General features: G+C 36.6%; 1 protein-coding gene across 7 annotated transcripts in view; it reads left to right on the top strand.

The window, feature by feature from the left end:
- LOC108704099 (WD repeat and FYVE domain-containing protein 3) overlaps positions 1-12,747 on the top strand; it is a 453,243-nt gene that overhangs the window by 426,892 nt on the left and 13,604 nt on the right. For all 7 annotated transcript variants that reach the window (XM_041579765.1, XM_041579766.1, XM_041579762.1 and 4 more), the window contains 6 exons: positions 6,083-6,189; positions 6,327-6,480; positions 7,139-7,230; positions 8,987-9,199; positions 10,096-10,243; positions 12,331-12,485. In XM_041579765.1, the coding sequence (XP_041435699.1) occupies positions 6,083-6,189; positions 6,327-6,480; positions 7,139-7,230; positions 8,987-9,199; positions 10,096-10,243; positions 12,331-12,485 (869 nt within the window). The remainder of the gene's footprint in view (positions 1-6,082; positions 6,190-6,326; positions 6,481-7,138; positions 7,231-8,986; positions 9,200-10,095; positions 10,244-12,330; positions 12,486-12,747) is intronic.

Raw genomic sequence — 12,747 nt, 5'->3', positions numbered from 1 at the left:
TATGCCAAAGAAAATCAAAATGGGATATCTGAGCTATGATGTAAGGGAGTATATTCCAGCCCCATTGCGATGTTTTAAATGCCAAAGATTGGGACATACGGCAGTCCAATGTAAAGGAAGACAAAGATGTGCTAGATGCGGAGGGGAACATGAATACGGTAAATGTGATACAGATGCAAAAATCAAATGCTGTAACTGTGGTGGTGAACACAGTGCGGCATTTGGAGGGTGCCCAGTGCAAAGACAGGCTAGAGAGATACAGAAATATAAAATAAATAACCAAGTCTCATATGCGGATGCAGCTAAAAAAGTAAAGGAAATAGAACTTAACAGAAGCAGAGCAACAGTTATAGAAAACCCAAGTCAGTCAGTAAGAAGACAGTCAATAGAAATTCCATCATGCGCAATAAGTCAACAGCAAACAGAAATAAACCCATGGGTCAAAAAGATAAAGAAGGATACATTAATTGTGGATAAAACCAATTTTGTAGCTTTCATATGTAAAATTGTGAATGTAGCAATGCAACAACAAAGAAAAAGTGATCGAATAAAGACAGTTGTGGAAGCAGCAACAGAGTTACTAGGGATTAAAGATATTAAAGCTGAAATGATACATGAAATGTTGAATCCTACCAACTATGATGGACTGTCTCAAGGTGATTAGTCTAATGATGGTATTTCATATCCTCCAATAGAATGCCAGAAGTTTAATAGCGAATGGGCAAGAATTTAGAAAAGTTATAGCAGATATGAAAAATACACCAGACATTATCTGTATTCAAGAAACATGGCTAAGACCACATTTGGATTATGTTCTGACAGGATATAGTTACACAAGATGTGATAGAAGATCAACACAAGGTGGAGGATGTGTAACATTTATTAGAGATTCTATAGCATACAGAAGAATTAATGTTCCAAATGAGTATGAATGTGTAGCAGTAGAAGTATGTAGTCCCAGAGGAAACATAAAAATAATAAACTTCTATAATCCCTGTAAGAGATTATCAATGGAAATGTTTCAAGAGATCAGTGGAAGTGTGGATAGAAGAGAAATATGGTGTGGAGATTTTAATGCCCATAATACTTTGTGGGGAAGTGATCATGTAGATAGAAATGGGGAAATAGTGGAAGAACTTATGGATGAGAGATCACTAGTCTGTATTAATGATGGCAGTGGCACTAGAATAGATGTTGTAAGAAATACAGTTTCATGCATTGACCTTACGTTGGTATCAGGAAATATAAGTAACATATGCGAATGGAAAGTAATGAATGATATCACAGGAAGTGATCATAATATGATTTCATGTACTATAAATTTTGAAATAAAATTACAGGAAGGATATATAGTAGAGAGATGGTGCTTTCATAAAGCTGAATGGGAAAAGTTTAGAGAACATTGTAAAGAGCTTATGGAAACAATATCGATGGAAGGTAACATAGACAATTGTGCAGAAACAGTGACGCAATTGATTGTAAATGCTGCAACAGCGTGTATCCCCAAAAGTAAAATAAACGGGAAAAAGAAGATGGTTCCATGGTGGAATGATGATTGTAGAAATGCTATAAAAGATAGAAATAAAGCTTTTAGAACATTAAGGAAACAAATGAGTCAAGAGAATGTGAATGAATATCAAAGAAAGAAAGCAATGGCACGAAAAATAATTAAAACAGCAAAGAGGAATGCTTGGAGACAATTTTGCTCAGCTATTGGTAGAGAAATAAGATTGGCTGATGTTTGGCAGATGATTAAAAAAATGAGTGGGAAAAGGAAAATAACAAAATTCCAATGTTAGTTGATGAAGAATATTTGGCAATTACAAACAAGGAGAAAGCAGATCTGTTGGGTAAAAAGTTTGCAAGTATACATAATGGAAATCACTTAGATGAAAAGCATAAGCATCAGAAAGAAGATATTTTGAGGAAACATCCAGATATATTAAAGAAAAGATGTAGCGATGATACTAGCATTAATATGGATTTTACAATTCAAGAATTGAAAGCGGCGTTACAGAAAAGTGGATATACGGCTCCAGGTCAGGATCAATTATTCTATGCAATGTTCAGAGAACTATCAGATGAAGCCTTAGAAATTATACAAAAACTATTTAACAGGATATGGCAAGAAGGCGTAATGCCTAATAATTGGAAAAGTGCCTTAATACTGCCTTTTAGTAAGCCTGGCAAAAACCCAGATAATGCAGGAAATTACAGACCTATAGCACTAACATCGCATTTGTGCAAATGGATGGAAAAGGTGATTGTCCACAGACTAACACATTACTTGGAGCAAAGGAAATTGATTAGTACATATCAAAATGGTTTTCGAAAAGGTAGATCTACTATTGATGCGCTAGTGAAAGTTAGCAATGAGGCAGAAAAAGCAATCAGCACAAAGGAAGTTATGGCTATAGTGTATTTTGATATAGAGAAAGCGTATGACTCAATGTGGAGAGAAGGACTATTGGTTAAACTTCATAAGATGGGTATTGGTGGGAGAATGTACAATTGGATATTAAATTTTTTAACTAACCGAACAATCAGAGTTAAGGTAGGAGATGCTGTATCAGATGAGTTTAATATTGAGAATGGTGTTCCGCAGGGTAGTGTTATTAGCCCTATTTTATTTAACATTATGATAAATGATATCTTTGACAATGTTAGCATAGATATAGGGTCCTCACTTTATGCAGACGATGGAGATATATGGAAAAGAGGGAAAAATACTAAACATGTGATTAAGAGTATTCAGAGTGCCACAATAAAGGTTGAAAATTGGTCATATGAATGGGGTTTTAAGATGTCAGTTGAAAAATCATGTTACATGTTATTCTCCAAAAAGAGAAGATTAGACAATATCGAAATTAAACTATACGGTCAAAATATGATAAGGGTAACAACATTTAAATATTTGGGGTTATGGTTTGATGAGAAATGTATATGGAAAACACATATTAAACAGCAGCAGCAAAAAGTAATCTAGAAAAACTAGATAGAATACAGTATAAAGCTCTAAGACTCAGTATTGGAGCTATTAAAACAACGCCGACCAATGCATTGCTGGTGGAATCTGGAGAATTACCACTGCATCTGAGACAATTAAAACTGGCATTATCATACTGGGTTAAGCTAAAGGGATCAGGAGAGGAGCAACCCACGACAAAGGTGATAGAAGACTGCTGGGAATACTCGCAAAAAAGAAAAAACTCAGGATTTGGTTGGAATATTAATTTGGTAGCAGAAAAATATGGGCTAAACAAGTTAAAGATCGGACCCAATACTGTATGGGGTAATGTACCTCCATGGATATTGCCAGTTCCGGATGTAGACTTACAACTTATAGAACAAAAAAGAGAATGGATTGAAATAATATAGATAATATTGGATATTTGGTATCAGAGTATGTTAAAAAGAAATATTATAATTATTTGCAAGTATTCACTGATGGGTCTAAAGACCCAGAAAACAACCATGTTGGAGCCGGAGTGTACATACCTGAATTCAATATAATCATAAACAAAAGAATCAATAATAAATTGTCAGTATTCACAGCAGAAATAGTTGCCATAATATTAGGTTTACAGCGGATAGAAGAAATAAAACCGAAGAGAGCAGTCATATGCTCAGACTCTAGTGCAGCGCTTAGGAGTCTGACAGCTAGTGAAACAAAAAGAGATGACTTGTTGAAGGAAATATCAATGACATTACTACGAATACAAAAAGCTGGAACTTTAATACAGTTTTGTTGGGTGCCGGCACATGTTGGCGTGGAGGGTAATGAGAAAGCAGATTCAATAGCTAAGAATGCATTAAAACTAAAGAATGAAGAAATAATGGAAATTCCCTTTGGGAAAGGCGAGGCCAAGTCAATAATTAAAACAGCAGTAGAGAACTCATGGCAAATGATATGGGACACAGATTGCAAAGGGAGACACTACTATAATATACAGAAGTCAATAAAGGTAAAAGCTTTTAATGGAAATAGTAGAAGGGAAGAAATGATCATTACAAGAACTAGACTAGGACATACTGGACTTAAATCAACACTTTTCAAGATGGGAAAATGCAGTACAGATAAATGTGATGTATGCAATGTCTCTGAAAATGTTGAGCATGTTATTTTATGGTGTAAAAAATATAATGCAGAGAGGAAGATATTACAAGATAAAATGTATGAACTGGAAAGAGAATGGAGTCTACTAGGGATCCTAGGGACTTGGGAGAAAACAAAAGAAAGTAGTAGAGCACTACTGGTATTTCTTAAAAATACAGGATTAGAAACAGAAATATAAACAGGACAAAGTGTTTTTTTTTTTCTTTGAGGAAGTAGGAATAAAGAAACCTTGATATTACACACCCCGGTACAGTAGGTGGCGATATGCACCTGTTAAAGTTGGTTGTAACCCGCCAATAAAACAAAGAAGAAGATGCAGAGAGGAGCAGAGGAGAGGAGAGGCAGCACAAGCAGCAGACACGTGTCTGCATAACTGTAGACGGGTCCTGCGAGAGTAACAGATCCCTCTGCTGAAGCGGCAGATGCAGAGAGGAGCAGAGGAGAGGAGAGGCAGCACAAGCAGCAGACACGTGTCTGCATAACTGTAGACGGGTCCTGCGACGATCGTGTCGCAGGACCCACGTGACCTCCCCCTCCTCTCCCTCTGCTCGTTGCCTAGGGGGTGGGGAGACTAATGGAAGCCTCTGCTGAAGCGGCAATCGCCGCAGATGCAGAGAGGAGCCCTTTAAAGCCAAGAACGTAGGTACTACGTGCTTGGCAGTTAGGGCTTTTCCCTGCAAGAACGTAGTACCTACGTTCTTGGCAGGTAAAAGGTTAAAGGGTAAATAGTGAATGGAGGGCACACCAAATCTTTCAAAAAGTAATACGAGGTGCGGAAACAAATGTTACCCCTACTTAAGGTAACCTATAACTATGTAATTTGTCCATATGTTCGCACACTCAAATAAACACAATTTAGATTATACGAGTGGTTCAAAAAGAATTTGTTTTACTTTAATGCAAAAAAATTATATAACATGAACAACGCCATCAAACAAATGGCATAATTTGTACAACATCAAAAACAGTATACAATATCAACTACCCATTAATTATACATAGCAAGCAAGATATCAACAAGGAGCGGATCTAAATTGTGTTTCTTTGAGTGTGCGAACATATGGACAAATTACATTGTTTAAAGGGTAAGGCATTTTTAGTAGCTTAAGGCACAACATTTTCAATGTCCTAAATATAACGGGTTGAGGGCAGAGGACCTATTGATACAGACAACTATCAGTAAGAATTTCTATTACATATTCTGCAGACTGTTAAAAAATAAATTGTGCAAGCTTTTTTCCCACTGGAAGATGAGTCCCTGTATTTATTTGCAGGTTGACAACCCCTACTCTATTGTTTACTTTTACAGTCACCCAAATAAATATGCATATCAATATTTTTGGAGTATGTTAACTTCAGTGGACATAAACTGGTTATCTGCAGTGAAATGAAAAGCTAGTGACAGATAAGATGAAATACAGGTATGGGATCTGTAATCTGGAAACTCAGAAAGCTCCAAATTATGGGAAGGTATTCTTCCATAAACTTAATTTTAATCAAATAATTCTTGAAAAGTTTCCTTTTTCTCTATAATATTAAAACAGTTCCTTTTACTTGAGTCTAACAAAGATATAATTTTTTTGATACAAAACAATCCTATTGGGTTTTTAATGTTTAAATTAATTTTTAGTAAATCCAAGTTACAGAAAGATCCTGAGCGTTCTGGATAACAGGTTCCATACCTGTACCAGTCATTCTTTTTATAAGCCAGCACTGCAGTTTTGCAAAAAAAAGTGTTATCTTGCATGTATTACCAATAATTCATTGACAGACCTGTGACTGAAAAAGTTGGACAAATTTTCCAGCCAAAGTTTGCCCCCCCCCCATGCACACTGGCATAGCTGTAGTTTTGACATTTTTTAATACCATTGCCATGAGGATGGACAGTGATATTGTGTTTTCTTAGACACAATTTCAGTTTTTCCTGAGAAAGTAAGCAACTTAATCATGACCATTCTATTTTAGGGGAGACACCAGCTTATCATTATGGAACCCATTATTCTTCTGCCATGATTGTTGCCTCTTATTTAGTCAGGATGGAGCCATTTACCCAGACCTTCCTTAGACTTCAGGTAAAGTGTATTTAAACGTTAACACTGATACATGAATCATGTTGAGATTTCAGATTTTATGCAGATCAATGCATAATCTGTATACCATGTTGACTAAATATCCTCTTTTTAATACTCTTCATTCTTCAAAATAACAGGGTGGCCATTTTGATCTTGCTGACCGAATGTTTCACAGTGTTCGAGAAGCATGGTACTCTGCCTCCAAGCATAACATGGCTGACGTGAAGGAGCTAATTCCAGAGTTCTTTTACTTACCAGAATTTATGCTTAACTCCAATAATTTTGATCTGGGTATGATCTCTAAAGACAATGTTACAACAATTTTCTAAATAAAAATGTTATAATTACAGCTTTCTCTTTTTAAATATTGAAGTCTGACAGGCTAATCCTAAATGCACATGGACATGCACACATAAAAACATGCACACACATACACATTATTAGATGTTTTACCTGTGCATACATTCTACATACAGTATATGCTTATGTAGACTATACACTATTAGATGCACAAATTTTTCATTGTTATTGTGATTGTTAGAAAATATCTTTTCATTCAAAATACACCTATATTTATTTATAGAGAAATGCAACAGAAAATGGCACATAACGAATGACTTCATACTAATTCTACTAATACAGGTGTGATCCATAGGTCAGTTGTGCATTTAAATTGTGTTACCACCATTTCAGATCTGTCAGGCATTATACTGTATTGAACAGTGCTGGTGGTGATACATTTTTAAATGCTCTTAGTATTTGATTTCTGTAAATTATGGGACTTGTATTTTTGCAACAGATGAGGGGGTGAAGGTTTGTCCGCACAAGTTTTATTGCCAAAATGTGCCAAAGCCCAGGGCTATCTAACTTTTTTTTATTATAAATGGTGTAAAATTGTCTCAGTGCAAGTACTACAATGTTTAATTCTTTTTTCTGATTCAATATTTAGGATGTAAACAAAATGGCACAAAACTGGATGATGTAATCCTTCCTCTATGGGCCAAGGGAGACCCGCGAGAATTTATTCGTGTGCATAGAGAGGTAATGAAAAATGAAGCTAACTGTGACATGTTCAGTATTCTACTAGTGTTTATTAGCATATCATTTTTTAGTAGGCAAAATATAGTAATTATATAATAAAGGAAAAATATATTCCAAATGGACACTATTCACTATTCCAAATATAAATGTAATCATGCAGAAAATCCATGTTTATAGATACTAGTGTCTTGCTCTGAAAGCAAGAGAACAAAGTGATCTCTATTATTTAGAATAAAAAACACAAAACAAGCTATTTCATAAGAATAACACCTCCTTGAAATCAATATTTATTAGTTATATTTGTGACAGAAATTACAGTCTTCAGTCTATGTGGCTAAGCTATTATTTGCTTTGTGCTTATGGAAGGCAGTTTTCCCCATTCCTCCTTGCAAAACTGATCAAATTCTGTCAGGTGGGAGTGGGATGATTATTGTTAATGACCCCCCACAAATTTTATTTTGGAATGATCTGGATATGGACTCAGCCATAAAAGAAATAATAACACCAAAAAAATGTAAAATGTTTCAAACTAACATATACTGGTAAATGCTGTGTGTTTGCTTTATTAAGACTACTGTAATTTGTTTATACTAGCTACTGTGTAGTCACGGGGCAGCCATTCAAGTTGTATTATACAGAACTTATCTGCTATGCAGACTACCATTTCTCCATTTTCATCTTGAATGGCTGCCCACATTGCTACACTCCAGCTTATTTATATAAAGAATAGTATTATTTCAAAGCAAACACACATTTACCAGTACATGGCAATAGTACATTGTTTTATTTCCTGTAATTTTTTGTTCCCTTTACATTGTTGTTTTAAAGGAATTGCTCAGTGCAATATAAAAACTGGTTAAATAGGCTGTGTACATGTTTTCAATATAGTTAATTAGCCAAAAATGTAATCTATAAAAGCGGAAGTGAGCAGATGTCTAACATAACAGCCAGAACATTACTTCCTGCTATGAAGTTCTCTTGGATTCCACAGGCAGTAACCAGCCAATGACTTGAGGGGTCATAACTGTCGCTTTTGAATCTGACCTGCATGCTGATGATCAGTTGCAAACTCACTGAACAGTTATGTCCCATATGGCCCCCCTTCAAGTCACTGACTAACTCAAAGTTAAAGAGCTGCAAAGCAGGAAGTTGGGTTCTGTTCTGTTAGACATCCAGTCACGCCAGAATTTTTGGCTAACTTATTATAGTAGAATTTCCATTTTTTTTATTTTACACATACTATCTATTCACCCAGTTTTATTTTTACACTGAACTGTTCCTTTAAGTAGTTTTGGCTGTATGTTTCGGGGTTTTGGCTGTCTGAAAGACAGGTCTTCCCCAAGGCTCAGGTTTCTTGCAGACTGCATCAAATTTTCTTACAGGATTTCACAGTATATTGCTTCATTCCTTCTACCATAACAAGCTTTTCAGGACCCTGTTCAGGGAAGCAATGTCACAGCATGATGCGTCCACCACCATGCTTCATGGTGGTGATGGTGTGTTTGTGATAATGATTAGTGTGTGGCTTATAAATTCCACTGCCATTTAATGTTCTATGAGAATAAAACATGAAAACTTTCACACCCATATATAGTGAGATTGTTGCTACAATGAAAAGCTTTTACCAGCACCTTTTCTATTTTCTCCACTGGTGCTTTATAAATACAGTACTTGTGAAAAGTGCTTTTTTTGCTCGTTTTTCTTTGTACTGTGCGTTTATTTTGGTCTCAAAAAAAGCCTGTTTTTATTAATTTAGGCTCTGGAATGTGACTATGTGAGCACCCACCTGCATGAATGGATTGATCTTATCTTCGGATACAAGCAACAGGGTCCTGCAGCTGTAGAAGCTGTCAATGTCTTCCATCATCTTTTCTATGAAGGGCAAGTGGACATCTACAACATAAATGACCCCCTCAAAGAAACCGCTACCATAGGCTTCATTAATAACTTTGGTCAAATACCAAAACAGGTAATCTATCACCAGGCAATTACAGTATAGTGAAACTGTGTTTTTCTACCTTACTAATTGTGCAATTTCTTCCTTACTAAATGGCTGAGTACTAAAACATTAACTGTCCAACAATCTTGGGAGCTCAAAAGCCATTCTATAAGTTTGTGATTCTCTGTGCAGGGCTTTTTTAGAGCTCATTTTAAAAACTTTTTTGTGCACATTATGCCTGCTGTGACACCCACTGTAAATTTAAAATTTAAAGAGCTTGTTCACCTTCCAACGCCTTTTTTCAGTTATTTTGTTTTCAGTAGTTTACCAGAAGTATAGACCTTTTATACTAATTACTTTCTCTTTTTTTTATTTGTGACTGCTTTTCAAATTTTGAAGTTTAAAGTTTCATTTTTTACACTGTTAAGTCTTTTCTGAGGCAGCTCTGGGGAGGGATGTCACCAACACTGTTGTTATTTCATACATTTCTTATGTTTGGCCCTGCTGAGCATAATTAAAGGGCACCTGTTGGACAAAAATATTATCTTCAACCAAAGGTGTGGGGTAATAGATCCTTCACTCCGGTTAGGGGTAACTAGTTTTTCCTTTTTAAAAATTGCCCCCTGCCAACGCTAGGCCACCCACACTGGTAGGGGGCTCCCAATATAAGTGGCCATTTTGGGGCACACACATGCTCATAATGAGCTGGTGCCATGACTTGCACATTATGCACATGCATGTGACGTTAGAAGCACGTTTACCCATGCATTCTGACTGACATGGCTGCTCGCACCAGGAGCTAGTGTTCTAGCGCTGCTGTGGGGCAGACAGCTGAACTGAATTTTTTTTGAAGTATAACAACCCCTTTTAAATTTTATTTGTATTCCTAAGAAAGTATTCTGTTAAAATCTGTTTTCTAAATGCAGTTGTTTAAAAAACCTCATCCACCAAAGCGTGTCCGTAGCCGTATCAATGGAGATTTGACATCAATGTCTTTACCCCTTGGGACTGCATGTGACAAGATATTTTTTCATCATCTGGACAATCTAAGGCCTTCTTTAGCTCCTGTCAAAGGTACATGCAAAAGGCTCAAGCTTGCTTAAATTTAAGAACCGTGCCAGTGCCGGGCCAGGACAGCCTGCTGCCCAAAGCTATCTGGCCAGCCATGCTGCCCCACCCGTGTGTGTGCACAATCGAGCACGCGAGTGAACAGGCGCACAGATAAGCACATGTATGTGTGAACAGGTGCGCTCCGCTGCAGAGCTTGTCTTTGCACTGAGGTAACACTTGCTGGACTAGGTATAGGCAACAGGGAAAGTATGTGCCTGGTGCTCCCCAAACATTGCCTACCTCTAGTTCCGGCCCTGAACTGTGCACTAGCCCATTTAACTAAAAAAGATCCACCGATACTTATTTTAATAGGATTGTATACCAGGAATCATCACTCAAATTAATTGCTTCTCAAGATTAGTAAAATTTTGGGCTTAAAGCAGAACTAAACCCTAGCCCAGCCCCAGACCCCCCCCCCCCTCAACTGCCTACATTGCCTCCTCTTCAAGCTCCTTCATTGCAAAATTTATTCCAGCTGATAAGTTTTGCTGTCTTGCAGACCTGTCATAAAACTGCAGAGTTTACAGGTGCCATCTTCCCTTGTCTTTGGATCCACTTCTGTCAGCTTGCTGATAAGGATCTTGCTGGAGCATGCACAGTCAAAGTGGGTTCCAGGCATAGATTTAACTGCATATGTTCCTGCAAGATCCATCTGCAAACTGACAGAAGAGGATCCATTCCAGTTACAAGAAAGGAGGTTCCATCTAAATATTCGAAAAGGGTTTTTAACTATAAGGGCATGAAGTTAGGGATTTTTCTCCCTGTACTGACTGATACATTCGATAACTTCAAGAAGGAGTTAGATTGCTTTTTAGCAAGTAAGGAAATTCAGGGTTATGGAGGGTAGCTCCAGGTACTCATCCAATTGCCTTGCAGTCAGGAAGGAATTATTCCCCTCTGAGGCAAATTAGAGAGCCTTCAAAGGGTATGTTCTGGCTTCTTCTGAATCAACTAGCAGTTAGACAGATTTTATATAGACAAAAAAAGTTGAACTTGATGGACGTGTCTTTTTCAGCCTAAGTCTGGAGTACTATGACATTAAAGATTAATGGGGGAATGTAATAAAAGTCGCAAAGAGCAAAACAATTTGCACAAATAAGAATAAAAAGTCTCATTTCGAAATGTAATGCTCTTCCATTAACTGTTATTACATTGTGAATTTTAATTGCGCATTGCGAATTTTAATTGCGCACTGCCCACTCTTAAGTGCTTGAAGGTGTCGTAATCTTTTGGAGCAAACAAAAGTTTTTCAGTAAAAAGTTTTATTACATTCACTGCGCACTGCCGCAAACTATAACATTTGCAAACCTTCTTCCACTGTCGGAAGTGGTCGCTAAACAGTTTCTGGGTTAGCAAAAGCTATATTAAATTTGCACAAAGGCAAATTTTTTCGCACAGAGGCATAACTTTCGCATTGCGAATATTTTTTCCGTTACCGACTTTTATTACATTCCCCCAAAAGCCTCTGAAATCCCCCTCCTTGTGTTTACAATGTGGACCATTTACTATGTTCATAATTTCCAGTTATAGATGCACAGGATGCTTTTCCTGCAGCAGGTTTAGCAAGCACTATACTCAAGGCTACCAACATTTCAGGTCTGGCCCTGAACTGACTGCACATTGTGACGTTTCAGGAAAGTTATTAGTAGTAATGAGTTTTTGCCAAAAAAGCGTCAAAAACGAGACGCAGGCACCATTTCGCGGATTTTTCGCCATTTCGCGAATTTCGCACAAAATTCGTGAATTTTTCAGCAAAGCGAAATGGCGCAAATTCGCCCATCACTAGTTATTAGTATTTGATTGGATTGCTATTCATCTATAATAGTTTGTTTTTGTTTGCAATATTATAGATTTCCTTTGCCTAACAGCTCATAAACCATGATAGCTGCCTTTCTTTAATTGCAATATTGCTTTGGATTCTAAGTAGATTCTAAGTAAAGATTCTCATTTTTATTGGGCCTAATAATAGGATACGGTTTGTTTGTTTGTTCTGCTTGTAATAAAACTAAAATGTATTCTGCTGAACTGTGCCTTTTAACATTTATTTTAAGAACTGAAGGAGCCCGTGGGGCAGATTGTTTGTACTGAAAAGGGTATTCTGGCTGTCGAACAAAACAAGGTCCTTGTTCCACCTGCTTGGAACAAGACTTTTGCGTGGGGCTATGCAGACCTTAGCTGCAGGCTGGGAACCTATGAATCTGACAAGGTGTGTAATTTAACAATTGCTTCTTTGTTTTTACTTTTTTGCTATATTTTCACTTATTGAGACCCTTTTTAATCAGTTATATGATTAGACAGACATAGCCTAATTAGTTTAATGTGTCTGGACAGTGTACGCTGGAAGGTAAAAATCTGAGTTATGTTCTGGTCTATATATATATATATATATATATATATATATATATATATATATATATATATATATATATATATATATATATATATATATATATATATATATATATATT

Source organism: Xenopus laevis, chromosome 1S (assembly GCF_017654675.1).
Source record: "Xenopus laevis strain J_2021 chromosome 1S, Xenopus_laevis_v10.1, whole genome shotgun sequence".
NCBI lineage: Eukaryota > Metazoa > Chordata > Amphibia > Anura > Pipidae > Xenopus > Xenopus laevis.
The sequence above is the reverse complement of the archived record's forward strand: the minus strand, read 5'-3'. Positions and strand labels throughout refer to the sequence as shown.